The 26,058-nt window shown below is 42.0% G+C and overlaps 1 protein-coding gene across 4 annotated transcripts in view; it reads right to left on the reverse strand.

The window, feature by feature from the left end:
* Positions 1–6,194: 6,194 nt before the first annotated feature.
* Positions 6,195–26,058, reverse strand: part of LOC126325807 (clavesin-2-like) — a 142,863-nt gene continuing 122,999 nt past the window's right edge. For all 4 annotated transcript variants that reach the window (XM_049995296.1, XM_049995305.1, XM_049995313.1 and 1 more), the window contains 5 exons: positions 23,449–23,599; positions 21,508–21,701; positions 21,286–21,396; positions 20,990–21,134; positions 6,195–6,567 (listed from right to left, as the gene is read on the reverse strand). In XM_049995296.1, coding sequence (XP_049851253.1) covers positions 6,503–6,567; positions 20,990–21,134; positions 21,286–21,396; positions 21,508–21,701; positions 23,449–23,599 — 666 coding nt within the window. In that variant the 3' untranslated portion in view covers positions 6,195–6,502. The remainder of the gene's footprint in view (positions 6,568–20,989; positions 21,135–21,285; positions 21,397–21,507; positions 21,702–23,448; positions 23,600–26,058) is intronic.

Genomic DNA, 26,058 nt, shown 5'->3' on the forward strand with positions numbered 1-26,058 from the left:
AATATTTTTTTAATACTGCAGATATTGCAGAGGATGGTGAAAATGGAGGATTCGAACTGTTGACCCTGATTGGTGGTGATAGTGGTTGGGCCACCAAAACGAGCGAACCACAAGCCTATGAAAGCTTTGGCTACCATCTTGGCAGAAATGTTAAGGAGAGGGACAGCCTCGAACGAGCAGGACAAACGGTTGATAGTTGATAAGATATACCTATGACCCTCCAAAGGAGGAAGAGGTCCGATCAGATCAATATTTATGTGACGGAATTGTCCTGTGCGATGTCGAAGTTGCCCAGAGGCGGGGAGTTGTGGTGGCTGATCGTGTTGCGATGGCAAGTGATGCAGCTGCGTGACCAGGTTTGACAGTCCCGTTTCATGTTCTTCCAAACAAAATGGTCTGACATGAGATGTGTGGTGGCTCAAAAGCCCAGGTTGGCTAGGTTATGCAGGGCGTCGAAAACCTGTCAGTGCAGTCCGGGTGGGAGCAAAGGGTGTAGGGTGCCGGGGGAAGAACCACACCACACCTCATCAGAAACCCCAGTAAATGTAGCCTTTGTGAAAACAAGTGATGTTTGTGGGTCTCGTAGAAGAGCCAGACAATCTTCGTCAGAAGCTTGGAGGGAGGCCAGATCGGAAAGATCAACGATGCAGGAAACAGCACTGATCAGAAGAAATCCACAGCGACGTTATCTGCACTCCTGATGTAATGGTTGTCTGTTGTGAATTGAGAAACCAGGTCAAAGTGGCAGTAACGTCGAGGGGGGGGGGGGGGGTGTCCTCAGATGGGTTGCAGAACACTTTTGCCAGTGGTCTGTGATCGGTGAAGGTGAAAAACGAATGTCCCTCGATGTCGGGGTGGAAATGTTTGATTGCCTCGTAAACAGCAAGTTCTCTATCAAATGCAGAATATTTTCTCTGAGTCGTAGATAGTTTCTTGGAGAAGAAATGAAGGGGTGAAACTGCGTCACCCTTGCATTGTTGCAACACTGCCCCCACCGCGATGCCGCTGGATTCCATAGCGATGAATACCTCGGTCGAGTGGTCGGGGTGAGCGAGTGTCACAGCATGAGCTACAGAAATCTTCAGAGCCTTGAAGGCCTCTAGCACAGAGCAGTCCAAGAGACAGGCTTGATACTGGAAGGTTGTTTGCCTGAACAGTGCTGGCGGAAGGCAAATGGCAACCATAGTAATTGGTGGTACCGAGGAAACGGCGTAGCTCTTTGTAATTAGCCAGGGGCGGCAGAGATGCAATAGCCTGCACACGAGATTTGGGAGGCTGAATTCCGTCAGCAGAGACGGTGTAACCTAGGAAGGAGACTTACGTCTGGCGCAACTGAAACTTGTCTTTGTTGACCTCAACATAGTTGGAGTTCAAGGTCTGGAGGGCCGTAGACAGATGATTGATGTGTTCCTCCACTGAGCTGCTGCTGAAAACGAGGATATCATCCAGATAAGCAACTGTCGCAAGATAGAGTTAATGAAACGTTGCAACGTTTGTGCCGCGTTCTTTAGGCCGAACGGCATGAAGTGGTATTGGAATAAACAAAGCAGTGTAATAATACCCGTCTTAGGAATGTCTTCTGGCGCCACAGGAATCTGGTGATAAGTGTGTTTACAGTCCATAACACTGGAAATTGTGGCGCCCGATAACATATGAGTGAAGTCATTGATGTTGGGCATTGGGTAATTGTCCATAACAGTACGAGAGTTTAAGTGCCTGTAATCGCCGCACTTTCGAAAAAATCCGTCGTGTTTGGGGATGAGGTGGATTGGTGAAGACCAGTTGCTATCTGAAGGATGCAGAACACCTACCGCCAAAAGTTCATTAATCTGCTGCCGGGTCGTGTGCAACTTGATAGGGTTGAGGCGTCAGACCTTATGTCTAATAGGAAGGCTGGCAGTGGTAATTATCTTGTGTGTCATTCCATCAGTGATGGAAGAAACTGAGAACTGCACATGAGATTGGTTAACGTCCAGGTGCCAAGTCTTCGGACGAGTAGGTCGTGATGAGGCATAGCCATTAGCTTGAGTGGGGAAAGGTAGCATGAAAGTCACACGTCTCTTACAGGAGCATGGCGTGTGCTTGTGTGGAGGGGGTGGGTGCGCGTGGAGTGCCAAGCGAAGGGGAACGGGTGGCGACTGTCCACTGTTAGCTGGACAACCAGCGCGGGCGAGAGCAGTGCTGGCGTCGCACGTGGGGCCACAATGGCCACTGGGTCATGTGGCCAGTGAGTGAGAGAGGGGGAATGTTTATCAACACGTGCAGTAGCTGTCCAAGAGGTGGGCATGGTCGCAACATGTGCATAACTGTCATTAGCAGCACTGTTTGAAACACACGGCACTGGATGAGGCGAGTGTGACGGGGGCTCGGAACATCACACGCAAGTAAAGTTTGTGGACTAACATGGTGAGAGTTCGAGCTAGGCTTGGTCGAGCAATATTGTTTAGGTGGCGGCGCCATGGACTGCAGTTGCAGAGGTGAGGTATGAGCCACAACAAGCTCACTGTAAGTGGATGCGATGTGTTGTTTCAGTTTCTTGTTGTCCTGGTGGAGTTGCGTCGCTGATACATATTTTGACAGTACGTCGGTAACGCAGGTCACAATGTTGCCTGCAAGGGCAGAGCACTCGCGTATGATATCGTATGTTGCAGTGGAAACAGAGCATTGGACATAGGTGCAGGTGCGAGGTATGTGAGTGTTCATAGGATGGTGGAGCACTGAACCCTGTATGACGTTAGGAGATATTTCGTAATGAGACAAAAAATCCATACCGAGGATCGGTTCATCGATGTCGGCAATATAGAATGTCTATGGAAAACGTAGAGACGAAGCTGGGGTCACCATGACCTTTACTGGGACTGAGGTAGGTAACGTCAAGGCGTTGACAGCTTGCAGAAATGTCTTCATCTTTGAAGAACCGGGTAGAGCCATCGAAGTAGGTATGATCGACATGTCAGCACCAGGGCCAACCAGAAAAGCTAGACCTGACACAATGTCAGTCACATAAAGACGACCACTCAGCCAGGTGGATGAGTGAACAGAGTGTAATATAAGAGGACACCTGTTATGTTCCCCGCAGGACTCGGCGTCTCTTAGTTCCTATGGTCAGCGTTCGGGTGTTGGCATGGCAACCTGCACTTCTTGGCATTGTTGCCGAAGACTTTGTGGTACCAGCAGAATGGGTGAGCAGTGTGAGGAGGAGGTGGAGACTGTGACAGTGGGAGCAGCTTGTCCTCATTGATTTGTTCCGGTAAATACACCAGTACATAAGGGGTGTGGGCAATCCTGGAGTGCTCGGACAGTGGAGAGAGTGAGCAGATGCTGCCAGAAGAAGTAGATGAGGTGACGGCAGAGCAAGCCCTGCCTCTGCCGGCTGAAGGTTGGTATGCAGAGTCAGCTGTGCCAACAAATGCTGTGGAATCAACTGGCTGATGTTACCGCAGCAGCGAATACAACTGGTCAGAAATGCGTAGGTGGGAGCCGATGGACTCGAACAAGTGTGGTGACAGATGGATCTGTAGATCGGTGGGTAGTTTGGCAGACCACACAGCCCATAGTGTGGCGTCAGGCATGGTATGCTCATTCACAAGCAATAGAAGGTGGCGCCAGAGTTTTGAGGGGGTGCATTTCCCCAGGTGGACACATGGACGGATGGACGGCACAGAAAGGGGGCCTGGAAACTGGACCATGAGTGATGAGTGCTCAATGGAAAGGACCTGCTTCCAGAACAGGATGAGAGACCGGCGCAGCAGACACAGGTGGTGCTGTGGAAGCGGCATGCGGTTGAGTGATTGGAAACGGGGGAGCCCCGCAAGTGAGGCTGAGCAGGGGGGCGTGTGTGTGGAGTGGGGCAGTTGAGAGCGCCACCCATTTGGAAACTATCTGCTGCGTAACATGTCTGTAGTGCATGTGGTGGGCCACTGAGGTTAAGTGAGGGATCCATGTTATGTGAAACACTGAATTGTGCATGTAAATTAGACACAACTGGAACACCACATGCTCGGAACAGATCTGGTGCAGTTTGTAGTAATTGCATCATTGCACACGGCCCATCAGTAACTGATGTAGCATGCTGATGGGTGGCTAAACATGTGTTTGAATGGAGATCACTTTGTTCTTGAAACACTTAATCTGAAGAGACACAATCCGTAATATTGTTCAGTTCACATTTCACTGTCAGATGGGTATAATCCGGTGACATGAAGCCTGAGTCCATTTTCACTCCAATGGCACAGTTGTCGACCATTGAAAACTAATGAGGTTAGCACATAGCATTGGTTAAGAAAGTGAATCACTGTGTGTAAATGACGAATATCCCATTGGTGAAGAAACAATGAAAGTCGGAGAGCAGTGTTGTGCTTCCACATCTTCGAACAAGGCATTGTTTGGCATGGTCATTGCATAGTGCATATAACCTGTTGCATAAAAACCAGCTCAGATGATGTGAAACACGAACAAACTGTGGGGTCACCACTATGGAAAGGGATCGGTAATCGGGATATAGAAAACTTAGTTCCCATATATGCTGTAGCTCACATATATGTACAATTGACACTGCATCTGTACAGAATGAAGTATAACAAAGCACTGACTAAAGTAAAGTTAAGATGGAGGCTTGACAGAGCACTTAGAGTTCACAGATATTAAATTTCGTGGTCGATACGAACTATTGATGCCATAAATTTAATTTTCCACATAATTTCCCATTTTAGATGTATGTTTTCCTGCAGAAAGAAGGAAGGTTTTTTATCATATCATTCTGGAAAGTAGCTGATTGCATCAGGAACCAGCTGCACACGAATTTCTCTGTGCCTTGTCATCTTTAAATCGTGCCTTCCTACAGGTTGTTTAAGCAGTCCAAACAAATTGAGATTGCAAGGTGACAGGTCCAGGCTGTCAGGAGAATGATGAAGTTGAGCCCAATGTGTTTCCTGTAGTCTCGAAAGCTGCAGTATGGGGGCTGCCATTATTGTGGAGGAGAGTGACCTGTTGAATCGGTTGGTCTCATCTTTTGCATTGATACGCATCCCTCACCTTCCTCAACATCTCAGAGGAGTATGTAGCACTGACTGTGCATTGCTCATGCAAAAACTCAATGAGAAGATTGCCTCAATGGTCAGAAAAAATGGTTGAAAGAAACTTGGCTCACTGACAGTGAAGTCTCAGCTTTCACTGGAGCTTCCTGCCCTTTCCTCCATGACTCCATACTGGCTTGTTTGGTTTTAGGACTGTACTGGTGGACCCATGTTTCTTCACAGGTGATGATCCAACTCAAAAATATATCACTTTTTTTCTCAAACCCTGCTGTAAACCTCTGACAGACCTCCGATTTTTCATCAAAAGGCAAAGGACCGATCTGGAACACATGTCACAGAAATGTAGATCATTTATGAAGATCTCCTGACTTATTCCAACCTCATCTGCAATTTCCCATATCTTCACACATTGTTTGCCTTCTAGAATGCTGAAAGACCATGAATGTTTTCATCTGTAATGCTGGTCTGGGGATGGCAGTCATGCTGCTGATTTTCCACATATTCTTATCATGCCTTGAACTCTTTATGGCAGATACAGAAACATCTCCCTAACAATGTTTGATCACCAAACTGTGCAGCCAATCCTGGAAAACTCTGCTGTTTGAACTCCTTCACAAGCAAGAAATTTTATAATTATGTGTTGTGCAGTGGAGGGGTGCTATTGCTCCAACATTGTGAGCATTACTGACAAAACTCTTGGAAGTATGTAACGGCTGGCTCTCCCCACTCCTAACAGACCCACTCAACAATACTAGAAGAGTGGATCCAGTCCTACCAACTGTTGATGCTTAGGAACAAAAATTATGTTTACAATTGATTCACTCTCATAGTAATCATGACACATTCTGTCCACCCAAGCATTGTGAATGATGCAGAATTAGTAATAAATTGGTAATATGATTCTAGTACACACAGATACTATGACTGTAGATAATAAGTGTTCATTGTGTTTAATAATATGCTCTTATGTCTCTTTTTCTTTATATCACCACATATTCATTGCATTTACTTTGTCTAAGAATTCCATATTCTTGACAGTACTCATCTGTGTCAGAAGCTACTGAACATAAAATGTTCATATGTGGATATTTATTTTGTTATTAAAACTGAGGTAAAACTATGACATTGATTTGGAAAGAATAAGAATATAGACAACAATAAGGAAAGTAAGCATTTTAATACTGAAAAATATACAATAAATGGACATATGATGTAATGTCACTAAGATTAACTCCAACAGATTTCCTGAGACAAAATGAATATATTTTACACTTTGATAGGAGACATTTCTATTCTTACTGCAATTTATAATGACTAAGAATTTATATGAGATAATGTTCAAAATGGTTTGTTTCTAACATATAAATTCTGTCCTGTTTCAATGATGTTGTTAATACATATGGCACAAATGTTTCAGTTTTCATTGACTGTACTACCTAGACACAGTAAGGTTTTAATCTTGACATTCATTTTGACATTCCAATTTCGAAATTGTCTTGGGGTTCCATACCATATCCATATTTGTTCCATGCTGAAAAAAATGTTCTGAATATAAGATTTTCATTTGTCATAAGACATTTAGGTGTCTGAGCAAACTGTCACATGATACCATGTCTAGCAAAATTAAGTAATACTTTGGTTGATTTTCTACTGAAATAATGTCAAACACAAACTTAAATACCTAGAAAATGAAGACATTTGAGAGCTATTTGTATTTTCATGCAAAGATAAAAAGTTTGATATCTTTATAAGGAGTCATAAAAACTGTTAAACGAAGTAAGTAATGTATAGGATTGTAATGGGTGACTTCAATAAAGAAGGAATGATAAATAAGAGAATACAATTTTCCGCAGGAATTATACAGGAGACAGTACTAAAACATTCTGAAAAGTAAAGAAAAGTATATCATACATACATTCTCCAGGAAAAATATGTACAATATGTACAGCAAATGAAGTTGGAACCATAACTATAGGCTATATTTTATTATAAAAAATCTTTGAACATTGTGTAAGTCTTAAAATATTACAATACTCTAAACTCTTAACTGGAATACAAGCAGTGAAAGGAATTTATGTATTTCATGTTCTGTAGATCCATATGAGAATATATCTCTGGATATAGAATGAGTGAAATTTTTACAAATTATTGTTTAGTGCACAAGTACATTGTCCTCATCATATATATAACAGAAACAAATAAACTAACATATAATCTTACTTATGAGTTATCATACGAGACATCTGAACAAATATACCATTATACATTCAGATATACATGCATTTCAGTTTTAAACTACACAGTAGCTAGACAAAGAATGATGATTAGACCATAAAGGCCACAAAAATAGATTTAAGCATACTTAGCATTTTGGCTTAGAAATTCATCTATACTATAATATGATCCATCTAGAAGGAACTGCCTCAGCTTTTCTTTAAACCTGGGTATATTTCCAAGCAGTTCTTTCATTATTGGTGGAAGAGCATTAAAAATACGGGTGCCACTGTATAAAGCTCCCTTCTGCACCATGCTCTTTGTGCTTAAATCATAAAGAATATCAAGTTTTCTTCTGGTGTTATAATTATTGGACAAACTATTGGTTTATTGTTGTAAAACAGTTGCTGTAAAAATTTGAAGGTCCCTAAATAGATTCCAGCTTGAGTGCCTAGGACATACTCCACACATAATTCTTAAGGCTCATTTCTGTTCATGGAACACTTTTCTTGCTATTGGTTTGATTTCCCCAGAATATTACACTGTAGGCCATAAGATGATGGAAATAGCCAAAGTATGCTGTTTTTATTGTGGCCATCTCCCTATTGTCTGATACGATTCTCAAGGAAAATGTTGTTGAACTTAATGCTTTGCACAGCTCTTGGATATGGTAGTGCCACTTAAGTTTGCTGTCTATTTGCAGACACAAGAACTTGGAGGACCCAAATGTTCACCCATTTAGGATAAAAGAACATAATTTGTATTTTTTAGTTTGCTGGAAAGACCATTAGTTTCGAACCATTTTGTCATATCTGCAAAAGCCTTATTTACTATTTCATTTGATGCAGTCCCCTAGGGATTATTAACTACTGTGGTAGTGTCATAAGTGAACATGATGATTTTCCCATGTTCTGTGCTGAGTGGCAGATCATTTCTAAATATTAGAGAAAGAAGTGACTCCAATACTGAGCCTTGAGCTACTCCAGTGGCAATGGAGCCCCAGTCTGAAGACACGTGGCCACCATGCAGTCCTTCCATGATTACTTTTTGCTTTCTATCACACAGATAGAATCCAAGCCGTTTGCCTTCTGTTCCACTCATTCCTAGGGTGTTGGCTCAACCATTCAGTTGTGCATCAGGTTTCTCTAGTTTAAAGAAAAAACTGAGAGTAATGAAATGGGTCGATAATTTGTAGCATCAGTCTATTCTCCCTTTGTATAAATGGGTTGTATAAATCCACATTTTAGCCTGTCAGGGAATATGCCTTCTTCCAGTGACATATTATAAATATGGCTGAGGACTGTACTTATTTCTCTACAACAATATTTCAATAATTTGCTGGAAATGTTATCAACTCCAGTAAAGCTTTTACTTTTTTTAGGACAGAATTACTTTTTCAGTTTCTTTCACTGTCGTTTTCCGAACATGCATCTCACCTATTTTGTTAGTTAAGAGGTTATGCACAAATTCTGTAGCTTTCTTTGCCAAATCCAAGCACCCCATTTGATTTGTGACTGTTAAGAAATGAAAGTTGAAAATATTAGCCACTATTTCAGGATTATCCACTGTATTGCACCATTTCTTAGGCAAAAGATTCAGCAGCAGCACGAAGGACAGCCTGAGAGGCAGTCCTAGCCCCCAACCAGTAAGGTAGTACTTATAGTGCCCAAGAGTGGTGGTACAACCACTCTGTTCCCTAGATAAATAACTCACCAATGGGGAGATCAGTTCTTCATTCAAGGAAAATTGATCTACTCTCATCTTCAGGTGGTCATGGGTGTGATTGGCAGGAATACAGCTTGCAGAATTGAAGTTTCCTACACAGGCAAATGGCTGTAGACTCATAACAGTAGACTCTATCTGACAATGGTTGGTAACACTTCATTATATTCGCTGGGCCATCCATGCATTAGTGATGCAGATGGAGTGGTCAAACTCTGAGAATGAGTGGAAGGAAGTTGAGGGTTCTATAAAAGTCGATGATATGATGCCTTGTATTGGTGACTGAATGTGCTCCCATTTTTTGAGCTTGTCAGTGCTCCTGGCTAGTCTAGTGTTCAGTTTCAGAGCATCAGAGCATCTCTTTATGCTAAGTTTGCAGCATGAAAAGGTATTGTTTCATTGTCACTATACCCCCGCCGGCAAGAAATTGCACTTGACAGTTCGCTTTTTGTCTAGTTAGGTTGGCTATACTGTAATAGAAATGTTGCAACAGCAGCCTCTATACACACAGCAGACGATACAGTTTTCCGCCCCGTCTCGTAAATGCAAGCGATTGAGCAATTACAATGTATATAAAAACTCGTTTTTAGTTGTACTACAATGACAGGAAGTAAACACCCGTATAATAATGCATGTAAAAGCATAACAATGCGCACCCTTTCGATAACGGAGCAAAGAAATACAAAAAACGAGCATCTGACGACTGGTACTTTAAAATCAATAATGTACGTAGTTTACAAAATAAATAATAACCGAGATTGCAATAAATAACCAATATTAGAATTTTTTCACTCGCCAATTTACAGCGATAATGGCGCAATTCCATCCAGCTCGCCATTGTCACTGTTGTCCAATTCATCGCTAAAACCGTCTTCATCATCGTCATCGGCAAGACAAATCATTAATTGTTCATGGCCACTGATAATGCCTTCAATTGTCTGTGCTGCTCGTATAAGCTTCTCGACGTGCTCTACTTTTTTTCTCCATGAGGCTGCATCCACAGTCACAAGAGCTTCACGCAACAGCTTTTCCACCTCTGTTATTGTAAAGGACTTGTTGTTGTTCCTTACATACATTTTTACGTCACTCCATACTAATTCAATAGGGTTGAAATGGCAATGATATGGTGGCAGCCTTATTACAGTATGACCCTGCTCCTTGGCAATTTCGTCTACTACGTATGTAGGTGTCGTAGGCTTATTTTCTTTAACAAGAGAATTTAACAGAACCTTTGTCATACCCATATCCGCTGCAATATTTCGAGCCTGTAACCACTGCACCATAACTTCTTTCCGATCATTTGTAGTTGGGGCTTTGTTCTGTATCACCGAATGATATGGAGCATTGTCCATTACAATTGTTGTAGGGACAGGAAATTGTTTTAAAAGGTTCCTGAACCACTCAACAAATCGTGTGTGATCCATATCTTCATGATAATCACCAGTCTTTTTTTATCTAAAAACTAAAAGTGCGTCAGGGACAAAACCACTGGAGGAGCCTGCATGGACCACAATTAATCTAGCTCCTCTTCCCGTCGGCTGATGGCCGCTACTGCTGGGTGTGTTATCCGTCCAACATTTACTGACAGCTTCCCCGGCATTAACCCACGTTTCATCTAGCCAAATTATGGAATTAATGTCTCTGCCCACAATTTTGTGCAAGAAAATGCTACGAGCGGTAACAATATGTGCCCTCTCTAACAGTACTTTGCGTGCGTCTAGCATTTTGTAACGGAAACCCATATTTTTTAGCACAATTTTTAGTGATGTTTTACCACCCCTGAAGAGTTCACTTTCTTTTGAAGAGATTAATAACTTAGCTACAGTTGGATACTCTTTTCTGCTGTAGTAAGCATAAACATGCCTATGAACTGCATCAGTCTGGAAAGAATATAAATCTGTGATAGGACTACACCGCTTTTTCTTCTTTCCCGGGGTTGATAAAAATGTATTATTTGATCCAGACAGCTCGGAATCATTACGGCTCACGTCAGTATCTTCCAAGTTTTGTAGTAATACTCCCTTACTTACTACCATTCTTGCGCTAAAACCAAGAGTTTTCGATGTACGTTCCACCACTTTGTCGGCAGGAATTGATGGCTGTCCATGAATGCTTATGTAGTTTTTCTCCTGCTCGTAAAACTGACGAGTTCTGCGTAGCAACTCCAGTGCCTGGCTGTTTAGCAGCACCCCTCGATGCAAAGGATTGTCACTAGGTGAACGAAGTCTTTTCGGTGGCATTTTCCAAGTACGTAAACTCACAACGTAACAAAAGTCATAACGATATAGCATACAGTACAACGAAAACACGCGGTAAACAACACACAACTCACGTTGTATACACATTCACTAAACAAAGCCGGCAACGCGGGATCTTTGACGTCACAGCACGTGAGTAACAGCAGTGCTCACTGCGCTGTGATTGGCTGGCGCCCCACGCTGAACGCCTAGCGCCTATCGTTCTTCACTTGTTACTCTGTTACGCTGCCAACTTCACACGCAAACGTCAAGTGCAATGTTTCAGCGGCCCGGGTATAGGTGTAATTACAATGCATAGCCCCATTACAAAAGAGCATTGTGCTGCATTGCTGTATTGAATCAGGTGTTCCTGACATTTCCTTCACATATTCTGAGGCAATAAACTCCCTGCTTGTTTGTACTTCACCTCTTCCAAGTATTGACATTGTTTGCACCACGATGCATACTCAATATGTGCGCTCCACTTAGCTTCATCCCAGTCAGTTTCAACAAAATTTTATCCATTGCTTAATTTCTATCCTGATGTACCACATAAACTTGGTAGATAATTTCGTCAAAATGACTATACCTGTTCTGACAATCATTCCCAAAGAAGACACTGAAGCCCATGTAAAACCAGCTAAGTAGCTGACCCTACAATTTATTAATATGGGCATCACTACTTTCAGTTTTATGCACACTGACAGATATCTGTAAAGGCGATACATCATTGAAAATCTAACCCTTTACGAGTGCAGATGACATTCGGTGGGATGAGTGGTGGAGCGATGAGCTTTAGGGCCCCGTGACACACCGGTAGTTGAGAGACATTTTTTATTCAAAGCCAAATACACATCAAGTTGTAGCAATGTGAGGTACACATGACCCACTCTGGTGACTCTGGTTAGCATCAACTCACAGGCGACTTGCTTCAACCTTGGTGAGGCGTTTGCCACGTATTGTTGATGACTGGCTGAGCAAGGGCTGGAGACCTGACAATAGGCTATGGTTTTTAGGTCAGTGACATTCTCCTGTTTCTGCTATGATTGTGTCCCACTGTGCAATGGCCACACCTGGTGACTCAGTAGCCATGTGCATCCACTGTGGAGGCAGACAGGTGAAGACTACCATGCACGGGACATGATCTGTGTCACCTAGCAGGTTTCTGGTGACAGCAGATGTGGATTGTAGGTTGGTGGCACTGTGGTACCAAGTCTCACAAGGAGCTCAGTGCAGGAGGTGGCTGACCTATCCCAGTCTGAAGCCATGGAAGCAGCTGATAGTGGCCAGTCATCTCATAATGTAGCACGGAAATCGCATCATGGCGGTGCTACTGGACTTTAAATGAACCTGCCTCAAAATGCACACCTCTGAGACACATTTGTTGCAGCCTCTGGTTAAGTAGCGCACAACATGGGTCTTGTCCTGGTGTGGTGCATCGTCCACATACTCTGGCTATCACTACTGTGTGATGTATGTTTCACCAAGTATGGCTAGTCCACCTGACAATACTTTTGCATATGTGTTAACTGACCCACACATTGCAACACTCGGGTTACCAGCCCATGGATGTTACTGCAACACATTTAGGTGGTCTCCTTACAAACTCCCATAAATTTCACTAAAAGTAGGTAGTGACACTATATTGTACCCTTCCATGGGAAAGACCTGGTCCCTTGGGCCTTGTTCAGGACACTGTGGCTATATCACCCTTGAGCTATAAAATGTGTACAAGCTCCCAAGATTATACCAGACTGGCATTTTTAAACTCTGTTGCTAACTATACTACATTACACATTACTATGTGACACTATTTACTACATTAAATTTTATGAGTGCTTCCCCTCTTTCTAATCTCTACAAATTCATTCTCCATTGCTTGCTCAGGGAATCCAGTCCATTGGAACCTGGGCTACTCTTAGGTTGGGTTTCTGAATGGTTAGTTATCTCTGATAAGTAAGAGCTATGAGGAGCAAAATCAGAGTCAGTATGTCTCTAGAAACTGTAACCCTCAAGTTTGTGGTTACATGATGCCTATTATCCTGATACAGCATTAATTGCTCCACCAAGATTCACCCATCCTGTACAGCTATCATGTAACTTATTGAATGAATTAGGCTTGGCTCCCAGGTATCGTTCAAGAAGATAAAGTTTTGTCCAGGAAACATTTCTAAGGGCTTATCCAGGTAATACAGCAGTGGCTGTATTATACTTAAAGAGTAACTCCTGTACTGTAGCTGGTAACTGAAGCACTGGTCCCATAGTACCACAAAGAGTTCCCGTAACTAACAGCCCACTCTTCTTAATTATAAGTGACTTGCTTCCATTAGCTTCCCTTGTTCATAGCTACTTGAAACCACTATTATGTCATCATACACTGAACACACCCCATGAAGATCCACTTGCTGGGAGTACGGCTCTGGTTCTATCACCAACTTTTGACATGGATGACCTACGGCCTTGCCCCTGGACAAATGCATGGCATATCTTCTTCCTCCCATCTGGATCTAGTGAGTAGGACATATGGTAACCACACTGCTTTTGCATTGCTGTACCTCACACTTAGTCATTACCACTTCCTGATCCCCATTTTCCATCACCAGTAAAGCACCATCCTCTTTTACCTGCACAAACTTCCCCACAGTTTCTAGCTTTACTGGGCAGGTGTGCACCAAGTAACACTTAAACAATGTGTGTTTGTCACCCATGGTACCTTCACTGACACATACAGCCATGCACTATTTGCTTTTGCTTCTGCCATTGCCCCATAGTAGTAGAAATGCAGGTTCTGGCTGCTGTGCTCCGCTGTTAATTGTAGCTGTGGTGATAATTCTCTTTACACCTTTCTCTACCCCTTCAGGTATTGCTCAGGTGATAATAAGGCTAGGTTCAATTGCTTATGTAATGTGAGATGTTGTATTTTCATACTGCCACATCTCGTCACATAAAACACTGATTTGAGTAATGAAAGAAGCCAAGATCCATTTATTTGCCAATGTATAATATTTAACTACGTGTTGTAATGATGTATTTTAACAATTTACAAAGAGAAATGAATCCAGTGCCACTGACACACCTAAGAAACATAGACTAATTCAATGCCCATGTAAAAACATTGATATTAAAGACAGACTCTGAAGACATTTGGATATTACAAAAAACAAGTGCGCAACCCATCATCCCTTGCCGGACAATATAACTGTCTTTTTATCTCCTGTCTAATATGGATGCACCATTACATAGGTGTCATTATAAAATTTGTAATTTGTTTAAATCTAATGATAAATACTGTTATTTTGTTGCGTGTGAGACTAGTATGTATGAAAAACACAGAGTGGTTAATAAATGGACATTTCTACGTGATTTATAAACTTTTCAAACCACTCAAGCTCTGTCATTGTTATTGACGTAAGTGTTAACATGTTATATGTACATCCAAGTTCATAATTATAGTGTCAAATACTCTAAATTTGTGTTTGCTTAATCATTTACTTTCTGTGTGCAAAGTTTTTTTTACAGAGCCAACCATGTCCAACATGTCATTGTGTGGACAGAACAGTCACAGCCGATGTTAACATACTACTTATATCCCTCCCCCCCCCTCCCCCTTGTAATATTCATCAAACTCAGTTCTAAACTGGCCCTTAGGTACATTTTCAGTGAGAGTGACGTCCAGGAATTTCTTAGAAAATTTCTCTAATCGCACATCACTCGCGCAAAGCCTAACTGTTCCACAATGGTATGCGGCACTTTCTAAATCGGAAAGGGAGCCATGCAAATATATGTTGCTTCCCCTTCTCAATCTGATGCTTAAATAATAATAATAATAATAATAATAATAATAATAATAATAATAATAATAATAATAATAATAATATTTTCTTACATCATAAGTGCCTGATGAATGGGTTCCTTCAAACTGGTCAACTCTTGAATGCCAGATGCTATATCCCAGTGACTGCGACAGTCCTGTTACTCTTATTTTTACATTTGAAACTTGCATCCACGCTTGAACTGCCTCTAAATACCAGTTTAGTTTGTTAGCTGATGCTCTGCCATAATTAATTACCTCTCTAGTTAACTGCTGAGGCATGCGTGTGTTGTAGAACATGCCGTTTTTGAAACTCACAAAGCATATGGAATGCAAATATAGAGTCACCCTATTCCCTTCTGATAATTCTCTAGGGTTTCAGATGTCCTGTTCAGTTCATTTATGTTGTTTGCATCTGCTGACCCAAATAGTGTTTTGAGTATGCCTCCATTTCCTTTTTCCCCTTCCTGAGTACTCCATTACTACACGCTAATTGTTGTAAAGCTGAAAATACCTCTTCAAACATCTTACCTCCTTCCATAGTTCTCATATGCTGAAATCAAACTTAATGAGCATTTGTGACTAGATGATAACACATATTGCTGCCTGAAAAATGTAACTCCTCTGCCCAAGCTATGACCTGGCAGCACTCCCATTCCGACAAAGGTGAAAGTGTACAGCATGGACAAAACTAGTCTTCTCCTTTACTTGCCTTCTCCTAATGGCAACCTGAGGACAGCTCCCTTCTCCCCAGCAGCCAGCTGTCTCCAATCAGCAGCTCTCATCAATTAATTAAAGGTACACATATGACCCTACCTAAAATCACCTTAACAACCTACATAATACACAAAAAAAGAAAATTATAACAAAGCACAAAACATGTTGATTACCTTCATGGCCTTAACACAAACAGTATACAAGGTATAGGACCTCCTTTCCTGCTGCTCATTCTTCTGCCTGTTACTTTTCCCTTTCTTCCTTGGTTCCACTAACATAATGCCTGGGCTTGCTTCTGGCTAACCCCTGAATGGCTGTAAATGTCTTACTCTTGGCTTTCAATGCCTTGCTGTTCACCTGTTGGATCTTCTTCCAAACCTCCCTCACTGTTCTCACAAGTTCTTGAACTGACACTCCATTCCTGCCCCTTTTCTACTCAATCATATCGACTAGTGATGGCATCTTCTTATCAGAAACGATTTTGAATAGCAATAGCTTAGTGCTGGTGTGTACCTTCAAATTATATACATTTACCACAAAAGATAAATATGTGGGTCAGTCTGTATGGTGGGGGTTAACATAACAAATAAGCATCCTACCAAATGCCTGATGCCATTTGATTAAGGACAAAGTGAACTAGTTCTCAGTTTTGTCTTTTTTCACTTTCAATGCTGGCACAATTCCTTCAGCAGGTCTGACCTGAAGTTCATCCATTGATCCATAATTATTGTCTATGGCACCACAAACTTCAACATCTATCTATTCACTGACACTTAAGGAACTGTAAGTGCTTGTTGGTCAAGCATCAGCAGTCAGCACCATCTCAGTGTAAGAAGAAATGTGGTCTGTTATAGTCAACACAAAATGATTCCCTGCTGGAGATCAGCTGAACAGACCTAACATAGCCATTCCAATAAGACAATATGGCAACATCTGAAATAGTACTTCTTTCCAAATCCAATACGCAGCATGAATATTGATTGATTGACACATTTTCTGATGTACATATCGACATTGCTTTTCCCTCCTATCCACCAGTATTTCTCTGCCACCTTCTGATATCTCACTCTGCACCCTCCATGACCTAACAAAACATGATCACACATTTGTCTTAGCACCTCTTGCCTTAACTTTGCTGGTACAAGCAGTTGTGGTCCTAATCACATCTCCCTACACAATAATCCATCACACATGCTGAACTGCTGCTGCTTACTGTACTGCTTACACTGTCTGTCTGCACTCTGTGCTGCTTAACACTAAGCAAGATCTTAAACTAGTTCTTGTATTACTGCTACCTTCTTGCTTAGTGCATCTACATTTCCGAGTTCCATCCCTGATTTTTTGATTACTTCATACACAAATTCACTGAGTCTGATCTTGTCTGTCTGTCAGATGAGTCCTTCAAACATAGTAAAAATTTCAAAGCAGCATGGTCAGTCTTCACTTTAAACATCTTTTCATACAAGTAACACCAGAAGACTCTCACTCTGTACAAAAGGCTAGGCATCTCTCTCTCTCTCTCTGTCCTAGAATAATTCCTCTCAGCTCTATTAAATTGTCTTGCAAAAGTGATAGTGAGTTCTCCTGCATTGACCTCCAGGCTCAAAATGCAACCGAGAGCATAGTTCAATGCATCACAAAATAAAATAAATTCCTTTTGAAAATGTGGAAACACTAACTTTGCGCTTGACATGAAAACTTCATTTAATGCAGCAAATGCCTTCTGAAAATCCTCAAGCCACACAAATTTGGTACCTTTCCTTAGTAATTGTATAAGAGGTCATGCTCTATCCGCAGACTGCCTCATGAATTTTCTATAACTTACGAGGCCCAGGGAAGACAATAACTCTTTGCTTGTTCCTGGTACTGGAAAATCCCACACTCCCTGTGTCAATCTCAGATCGGTCCTCACATCATACTTATTAATTAAATGACCTAAGTAATTTGCTTCTTCCAACTCTAAAATGAAATTTTGCAGTACTCGGTGTTAAATGTCAGCCTGTAATTTCTTGAGTACATCCCTATGGTCCTGCACATCTCTTAAAAACAAACGTGTCATACAGATACACTGAAGACTGATGGGGCTTCAATTCTTTTAACACTCCATCCAATGAACACTGAATTGTTACTGGTGCACTCTTTAAATGAAACAGCATTCTTCTGTACTGATAATGCCCCCAAGATACTGTAAACACAGTCTTCTCTCTGTCCTGTGGGTCCATCTCTAATTTATTCCACTAATTCTCAAATCCATCACTGTGAAATACCAACACTACCAAAGATTATCAACGGTTTCTGTGATATTTGGAATGGGGAAAGCATTTGGTAGTTCAAATGGCTGTTCAAATGGCAGTAACTCCTCCCTTTGTCCACAGACTCCTTTGGTATAATAACAATTCCTACTCCCCCCCCCCCCCCCCCCCCAAGATCTGCTACTATCTCATATTGTGCTATCAGCCAACTTTTGATTGACAAACTGCTCCAAAATTGGCTGCAGAGACTGTGGCATATTTTACAGCCTCCAGTACACCAGTGCTTCATTCCTTGTAGGAACCTTGTGTTGCATCATGTTCATTACAGGTAATGGTCCTCATAGAAAGAGCAAGTCCTGAAACTCTAATAACAGTTCTTCCATCTGGTAAGTCAGTCTCCACATTCACACAAAGTGACTTCCCAGTGCCACTCGCCACATGATCATGGAAGCCTTAATATCATTTCTTGCAGTTTAACTGGACTGTCTTGTAAAAGAGATGCTCCTCAAGGCAAATCAATGTTGACAACAGCTTCCCCTAGAATGAATATCCTCCCACAAAGTTCCATCACACATTTCTGAAGGTCAATTATGGAATGCTGTTAATGCATAAAGTCTAGCTCAAGGATCATACTGCTGCCCTCATTTACATGAGATACCACTTCCACACACTGCTTAAACTTGGTTTCCTCTAAGTTAAAATTCACCATCACTGACCCCAGTGGCCATGTCTCACTATCCTACACCCCACACAAATCAAAACATGGTGGAGCACATTGCCTCTTACCCACTAAATCTCTAGAGGCCACCAATACATACACCCCTCTGTCCAACAAAAGTGTACACTTCTTACCATCTATTATTCCTGCTATGGCACATTCCACCTCTGTATTCATATCCACTGCATTCAATTGTACTGAGAACACCTTTCAGTAGGTCTGGGGCTCCCTTCTGAGTTTAACGGATGCTTATTAACACCCAGACCACACCTGAAATTATTCCTATAATACTGCTGCTGTTTCATACCCTAGCTATTGTTATTCCCACAGAATGACTGATAGTTCATACAACCCCCATCACTCTGTGACTGACAGCACTTCCTCCGAACATGCACCATATGTCCATGATTAAAATACCTCATATCTGCTCAAACACATTTCTCTGATCTCTTACCCCTCTCGCACCATCAATCTCCTTGAGTTCCACTGTTAGCTTAACTGCCATGTAGAGATTCCTAGGTGCACTACTGTACGCACTCCTGATGTTTCCAGAGCTAAACCTCTTAGGAAAGCAATGACAGCCCATTACTTTGCTTGCTAGCAACGCCTTGTTTGCCTCATCACTGTATGTCAGCTCATATGTATGCACATTACGTTTCCTAATTCTGTCCACAAAATCCTCCATGGCTTCATTAGGCCTTGACAAGAGGTCTTCCACAATTGATAACACAGCCTCTGGAAAAGGGAGAAAAAGGTTCACTTAGCCAGATCCAGCCCCTAGATTCTGCAACTTCAAAAACCCCAACTCGCCTTTCTCTGCTAGTTTATTGTTTACAAGTATATTCTCTGCCCTTAACTGAGCTACCTGATCAATTAATGATTGCATAGCTTCCTCACTGGTGACATCTTGAGTTTCTGATTATGCCATTGCATCACTCTTACTCATATTTACAATTTCAGTAATAATAACTAAAAAATAACAAGGACTGAACACTCTTCAGTTACCAACAGTATCACATTTATTTATTCTATCTAATCACAAACCATCTGAACTCCCTACACTGTCTTGCCATATGGCTAAAATGATGACATGTAAAACAAACAAATGCCACAGATTTGGCACAAAGGACAGAATTCCCAAGTAAATTACACTGTGCACATGACATGGGCTCCAGCCATCCCTAGAATTACCCCTAAACTAAAAGAGTTTCCATGGCTCCTCCAGCCTCAAAAAAGTAACTCTGCAGTTACGCTGCCATCAAGCTCTCAACCACATGATCATCACCAAAACACAAACTATAGCCTCAGTCATCTCACAATGATGGTATCACAACTTTGATTTGGATATTGCATTGCAGGGAGTGATACACCCTCTGCTGCCCACCAGTAGTGACAACAGTTCTCCTCACATCACCTTGTGGAGTAGACAGCACTTGGGGTGAGGGATGGAGTGACAAGCCAATGGGCCCAAAGACTCACTAGTGGTCAACAGGAATGTTTTATACAATTCCATCACAGCAACATGACACCGACACACCACACTCTGGTGATGCTGGCCAGCATAGACTCGAAGGTAGCCGGCTTCTGTCATGGTGAGGAGTCACTTGCATAGGCACCCTGCATTGCTGATGTCAGGCCAAACAATGGCTAGTGGCCTGTCTCAATCCTTGTGACAGTGTTTGACATTTTTTTTAAGCAGTAATTTTGGTTTTCTCTTATTTTTCTACTTGTAATTATTAACTCAGTAATTTGAAGACTAGGGTTACCTATCAAGGTGATAGATTTATCTGTTTACAACATACTTGATAGTATATTTGTAAGAGTAGAAGTGCTTCAAATATACTGTAAACTCTTTAGTTGACATGCTGTATCTTTGTTCATGCCAAGTAGCCATGTCAGTCTCTCTCTGGTACTAGAAATATTCACTTCTTGTACAGTGCACAGGTTAATGTCATGTGCATCTTTACCAAGCCATGATTAAATGTGGTTCTAGTTCAGCATTTCTATATGTATGTTATTTATTGCAGATAGCATAAACACAGTAACAGCACCACCAGTGTCATCACCATTATCATGATCATCATTATCAACAACAACAACAAAGAAATGCCATGTATAAGCAGTGCTAAAACATATTAAACTAAATTTATTATATGAATCATCAAGTCAGCAGCTAAGTTTTTGCAAAAATTGCATGACTTCTAGTGAAATGTTAATTGTTAGAAACAGAATTCTGAACCATCTTGTATAAGTTGATTAATATCAAACTAAGAACGTATTACCTTTGATCATACTTTCATTTTGTTGTAGTTTGTGTCTGAATGAATTGAAGTTGAAATCAGGTACCATTCCTCCTAACTGTTTTGGTAGTATCTCATAAGGCACATATTCATGCAAGGAAGACATGTTTCTACCATGAACATGAATCTGAAAAATTCAGTTATCAAAAACAAGTCTAATGTTTCCCTGTTCACAGTGCATATTAAAAACATGACATTATCTTATATTGGCACTACATTGGAATACAGAAAGTAAGCTGTTTCAAAGTACACCAATACCATTTCAATACGATACTCACTCTTTGTCTCATCTTTTCTTTCAAAAATGGTTTAGAAATTGCAAACACAGTAGCAAAAACTGATGGTGCATTTACAATATGGACAGCCTTCAGCCTTAAAGGAAAGCCATCCTGTAAAATCATATTTTCATAGATGAAATGTGATTACTCAAACATATCTCTTTTGCAGACATACATGACTTACAATTAATATTAGTTGCAAAACAGAATGCTGATTTTTACCTGGAACATTTTAATGAAAAGTGATAAGTTTGATGGTGTTGCAACTAGGAAATGTTGAAGTCCATACCCTGTCATATCCACAATAAATACTGCACCAGAGATTTGAACGTGAGGATCTTCACAACAAAATGAAAGCACTGTTGCTATTGTCTGGAAGCATTCTTCTACTGCAATCTTTCTGTAATCCAGTTTTTCTGAAAGAATCATTTAATTAACCTTAGTAATAAAATAGTAATTCCGTTACACACAATCTGAACAGTTAATACTACAGTCATACTCATAAATTAAGAATGATGTTGATACATGGTGAAACAATGCTCTGGTGGGCAGTTTGTGGGTTAAAATCATCTTGAGATACAACCATGCGGTGCATTTGACCTGCGGTAATCGAGCGGTGGCACGGGCAGCAGTCCACATATGCAGAGGTGTGTTGGTTCATGTCAGCAAGTAAGTGTGCAGACATTTTCAGACGTGCTAATGGTGACTGTGTGTTGAAAATGGCTCAAAGAGCACATATTGATGACGTTATGAGAGGTAGAATACCAGGGCAAATGGAAGCTGGTCAAACACAGCAGATTGTATTATGAGTCCTCCGTGTGCCACAAAGTGTGATCTCAAGATTATGGAAATGATTCCAGCAGACAGGAAATGTGTCCAGGCACTACAGTACAGGACGTCCACAGTGTACAACACAAGAAGAAGACTGATATCTCACCATCAGTGCCCACAGATGACCATGGAGTATTGCAGGTAGCCTTGCTTAGGATCTTACTGCAGCCACTGGAACAGTTGTCTCCAGATCCACAGTCTACAGATGACTGAACAGACATGGTTTATTTGCCTGCAGATTTACAAGGTGCATTCCACTGATCCCTGGTCACAGGAGAGCCTGTAAAGCCTGGTGTCAAGAACACAGTACATGGTTACTGGAACAGTGGTCCCAGGTTATGTTCAAGTATGAGTTCAGGTATAGTCTGAACAGTGATTCTTGCTGAGTTTTCATCTGGCATGAACCAGGAACCAGATACCAGCCCGTTAATGTCCTTGAAAGAGACCTGTATGGGGATCGTGGTTTGATGTTGTGGGGTGGGATTATGATTGGTGTATGTACACCCCTGCATGTCTTTGACAGAGGAACTGTAAGAGGTCAGGTGTATCGGGATGTCATTTTGCACCAGTATGTCTGCCTTTCCAGAGGTGCAGTGGGTCCCACCTTCCTTCTGATGGATGATAATGCATGGTCCCTCCAAGCTGCCATTGTGGAGGAGTACCTTGAAGCAGAAGATATCAGGTGAATGGAGTAGCCTACCTGTTCTCCAGACCTAAACCCCATTGAGCATGTCTGGGATGCTCTCGATCGATGTATCGCTGCATATCTTCAAACCCCTACGAGACTTCAGGAGCTACGACAGGCACTGGTGAAAGAATGGGAGGCTATACCCCAGCAGCTACTCGATGACCTGATCCACAGTATGCCAACCCATTGGACGGCCTGTGTACATGTGCATGGTGATCATATCCCATACTGATGTCGGCGTACATGCACAAGAAACAGTGGCATTTTGCAGCACATGTGTTTCGGAATGGTTTTCTCAACTTATCACCAATACTGTGGACTTACAGCTCTGTGTCTTGTGTGTTCCCTATGTGCCTATGCTATTAGCAGCAGTTTTGTGTAGTGCCACATTGTGTGGCAACACATTCGGCAATTATCCTTAATTTATGAGCATGAGTGTAGTTGTACTAAAGAAAAAATTATAGTGAGACAACCAAGGTGTTATGTTATGTGAAAAATATCTGCCTTTGAACAATGTAAATGTTCATACTCAATCTGAAGATTCAAAATCAATAAAGAATTAAATTTTCAATATCAAAATATTTAGGTGCAAGTATATGGACACTATTCATATGCAGTTCTTAGTCTTTAAGAATGACACTTACCAAATCGCATGATCACTACAATCCTCCCATCATTATCTTTTTGGTCTAGAACTGTCATTATGTCCATGTCATAAACATATCCTTTTTTTGATGGAAGGCAACATTCAAGATGTTTTGGATAAGTCTTCTTCACTTTGTAAAAGTTCTTGAGCTGAAGAAAAAGTGAAAGGGTATTTCAACATAATGTTGCAGTAGGAAAGCTCAGTTAAGCAATCTCATATGTTAATTCACTTCCCTGTTCACAGCTATTCACAAGATCCAAGAAATGGGATTCATAAGAAATATTAGAAATGGCAATAATTTCATGTGATATGTTGAGGTGTAAGTTTCTTTATGGAAGCAGAAAACAACTTTTATGAAAAAGAAACATTTTTGAAGCTAGCATCACTAATTCAGTTAAATGTAGTGATGAGACGAATATTTGACCTGTCAATGAAATGGAATGCTGTTACACACACACACACACACACACACACACACACACACACACACACACACACACACACATATATATATATATATATATATATATATATATATATATATATATATATATATATATAAAACAGAAAGAAACTTCCACATGGGAAAAATATATTAAAAACAAAGATTCCAAGACTTACCAAGCGGGAAAGCGCCGGCAGACAGGCACATGAACAAAACACACAAACACACACACAGAATTACGAGCTTTCGCAACTGGCAGTTGCTTCGTCAGGAAAGAGGGAAGGAGAGGGAAAAATGAAAGGATGTGGGTTTTAAGGGAGAGGGTAAGGAGTCATTCCAATCCCGGGAGCGGAAAGACTTCCCTTAGGGGAAAAAAAGGACAGGTGTACACTCACACACACACACACACATATCCATCCGCACATACACAGACACAAGCAGACATATTTAAAGGCAAAGAGTTAAGGGCAGAGATGTTAGTCGAGGCGGAAGTACAGAGGCAAAGAAATTGTTGAAAGACAGGTGAGGTATGAGCGGCGGCAACTTGAAATTAGCGGAGGTTGAGGCCTGGCGGATATCGAGAAGAGAGGATATACTGAAGGGCGAGTTCCCATCTCCGGAGTTCGGATAGGTTGGTGTTGGCGGGAAGTATCCAGATAACTCGGACGGTGTAACACTGTGCCAAGATGTGCTGGCCGTGCATGAAGGCATGTTTAGCCACAGGGTGATCCTCATTACCAACAAACACTGTCTGCCTGTGTCCATTCATGCGAATGGACAGTTTGTTGCTGGTCATTCCCACATAGAAAGCATCACAGTGCAGGCAGGTCAGTTGGTAAATCACGTGGGTGCTTTCACATGTGGCTCTCCCTTTGATCGTGTACACCCTCCGGGTTACAGGACTGGAGTAGGTGGTGGTGGGAGGGTGCATAGGACAGGTTTTACACCGGGGGCGGTTGCAAGGGTAGGAGCCAGAGGGTAGGGGAGGTGGTTTGGGGATTTCATAGGGATGAACCAAGAGGTTACGAAGGTTAGGTGGACGGCGGAAAGACACTCTTGGTGGAGTGGGGAGGATTTCATGAAGGATGGATCTCATTTCGTGGCAGGATTTTAGGAAGTCGTATCCCTGCTGGAGAGCCACATTCAAGGTCTGATCCAGTCCCGGGAAGTATTCTGTTACAAGTGGGGCACTTTTGGGGTTCTTCTGTGAGAGGTTCTGGGTTTGAGGGGATGAGGAAGTGGCTCTGGTTATCTGCTTCTGTACCAGGTTGGGAGGGTAGTTGCGGGATGCGAAAGCTGTTTTCAGGTTGTTGGTGTAATGGTCGAGGGATTCAGGACTGGAGCAGATTCGTTTGCCACGAAGGCCTAGGCTGTAGGGAAGGGACCGTTTGATATGGAATGGGTGGCAGCTGTCATAATGGAGGTACTGTTGCTTGTTGGTGGGTTTGATGTGGACGGATGTGTGCAGCTGGCCATTGGACAGATGGAGGTCAACATCTAGGAAAGTGGCATGGGATTTGGAGTAGGACCAGGTGAATCTGATGGAACCAAAGGAGTTGAGGTTGGAGAGGAAATTCTGGAGTTGTTCTTCACTGTGAGTCCAGATCATGAAGATGTCATCAATAAATCTGTACCAAACTTTGGGTTGGCAGGCTTGGGTAACCAAGAAGGCTTCCTCTAAGCGACCCATAAATAGGTTGGCATACGAGGGGGCCATCCTGGTACCCATGGCTGTTCCCTTTAATTGTTGGTATGTCTGGCCTTCAAAAGTGAAGAAGTTGTGGGTCAGGATGAAGCTGGCTAAGGTGACGAGGAAAGAGGTTTTAGGTAGGGTGGCAGGTGATCGGCGTGAAAGGAAGTGCTCCATTGCAGCGAGGCCCTGGACGTGCGGGATATTTGTGTATAGGGAAGTGGCATCAATGGTTACCAGGATGGTTTCTGGGGGTAACAGACTGGGTACGGATTCCAGGCGTTCGAGAAAGTGGTTGGTGTCTTTGATGAAGGATGGGAGACTGCATGTAATGGGTTGAAGGTGTTGATCTACGTAGGCAGAGATACGTTCTGTGGGGGCTTGGTAACCAGCTACAATGGGGCGGCCAGGATGTTTGGGTTTGTGAATTTTAGGAAGTAGGTAGAAGGTAGGAGTGCGAGGTGACGGTGGGG

Source organism: Schistocerca gregaria, chromosome 2, assembly GCF_023897955.1.
Source record: "Schistocerca gregaria isolate iqSchGreg1 chromosome 2, iqSchGreg1.2, whole genome shotgun sequence".
Lineage (NCBI taxonomy): Eukaryota > Metazoa > Arthropoda > Insecta > Orthoptera > Acrididae > Schistocerca > Schistocerca gregaria.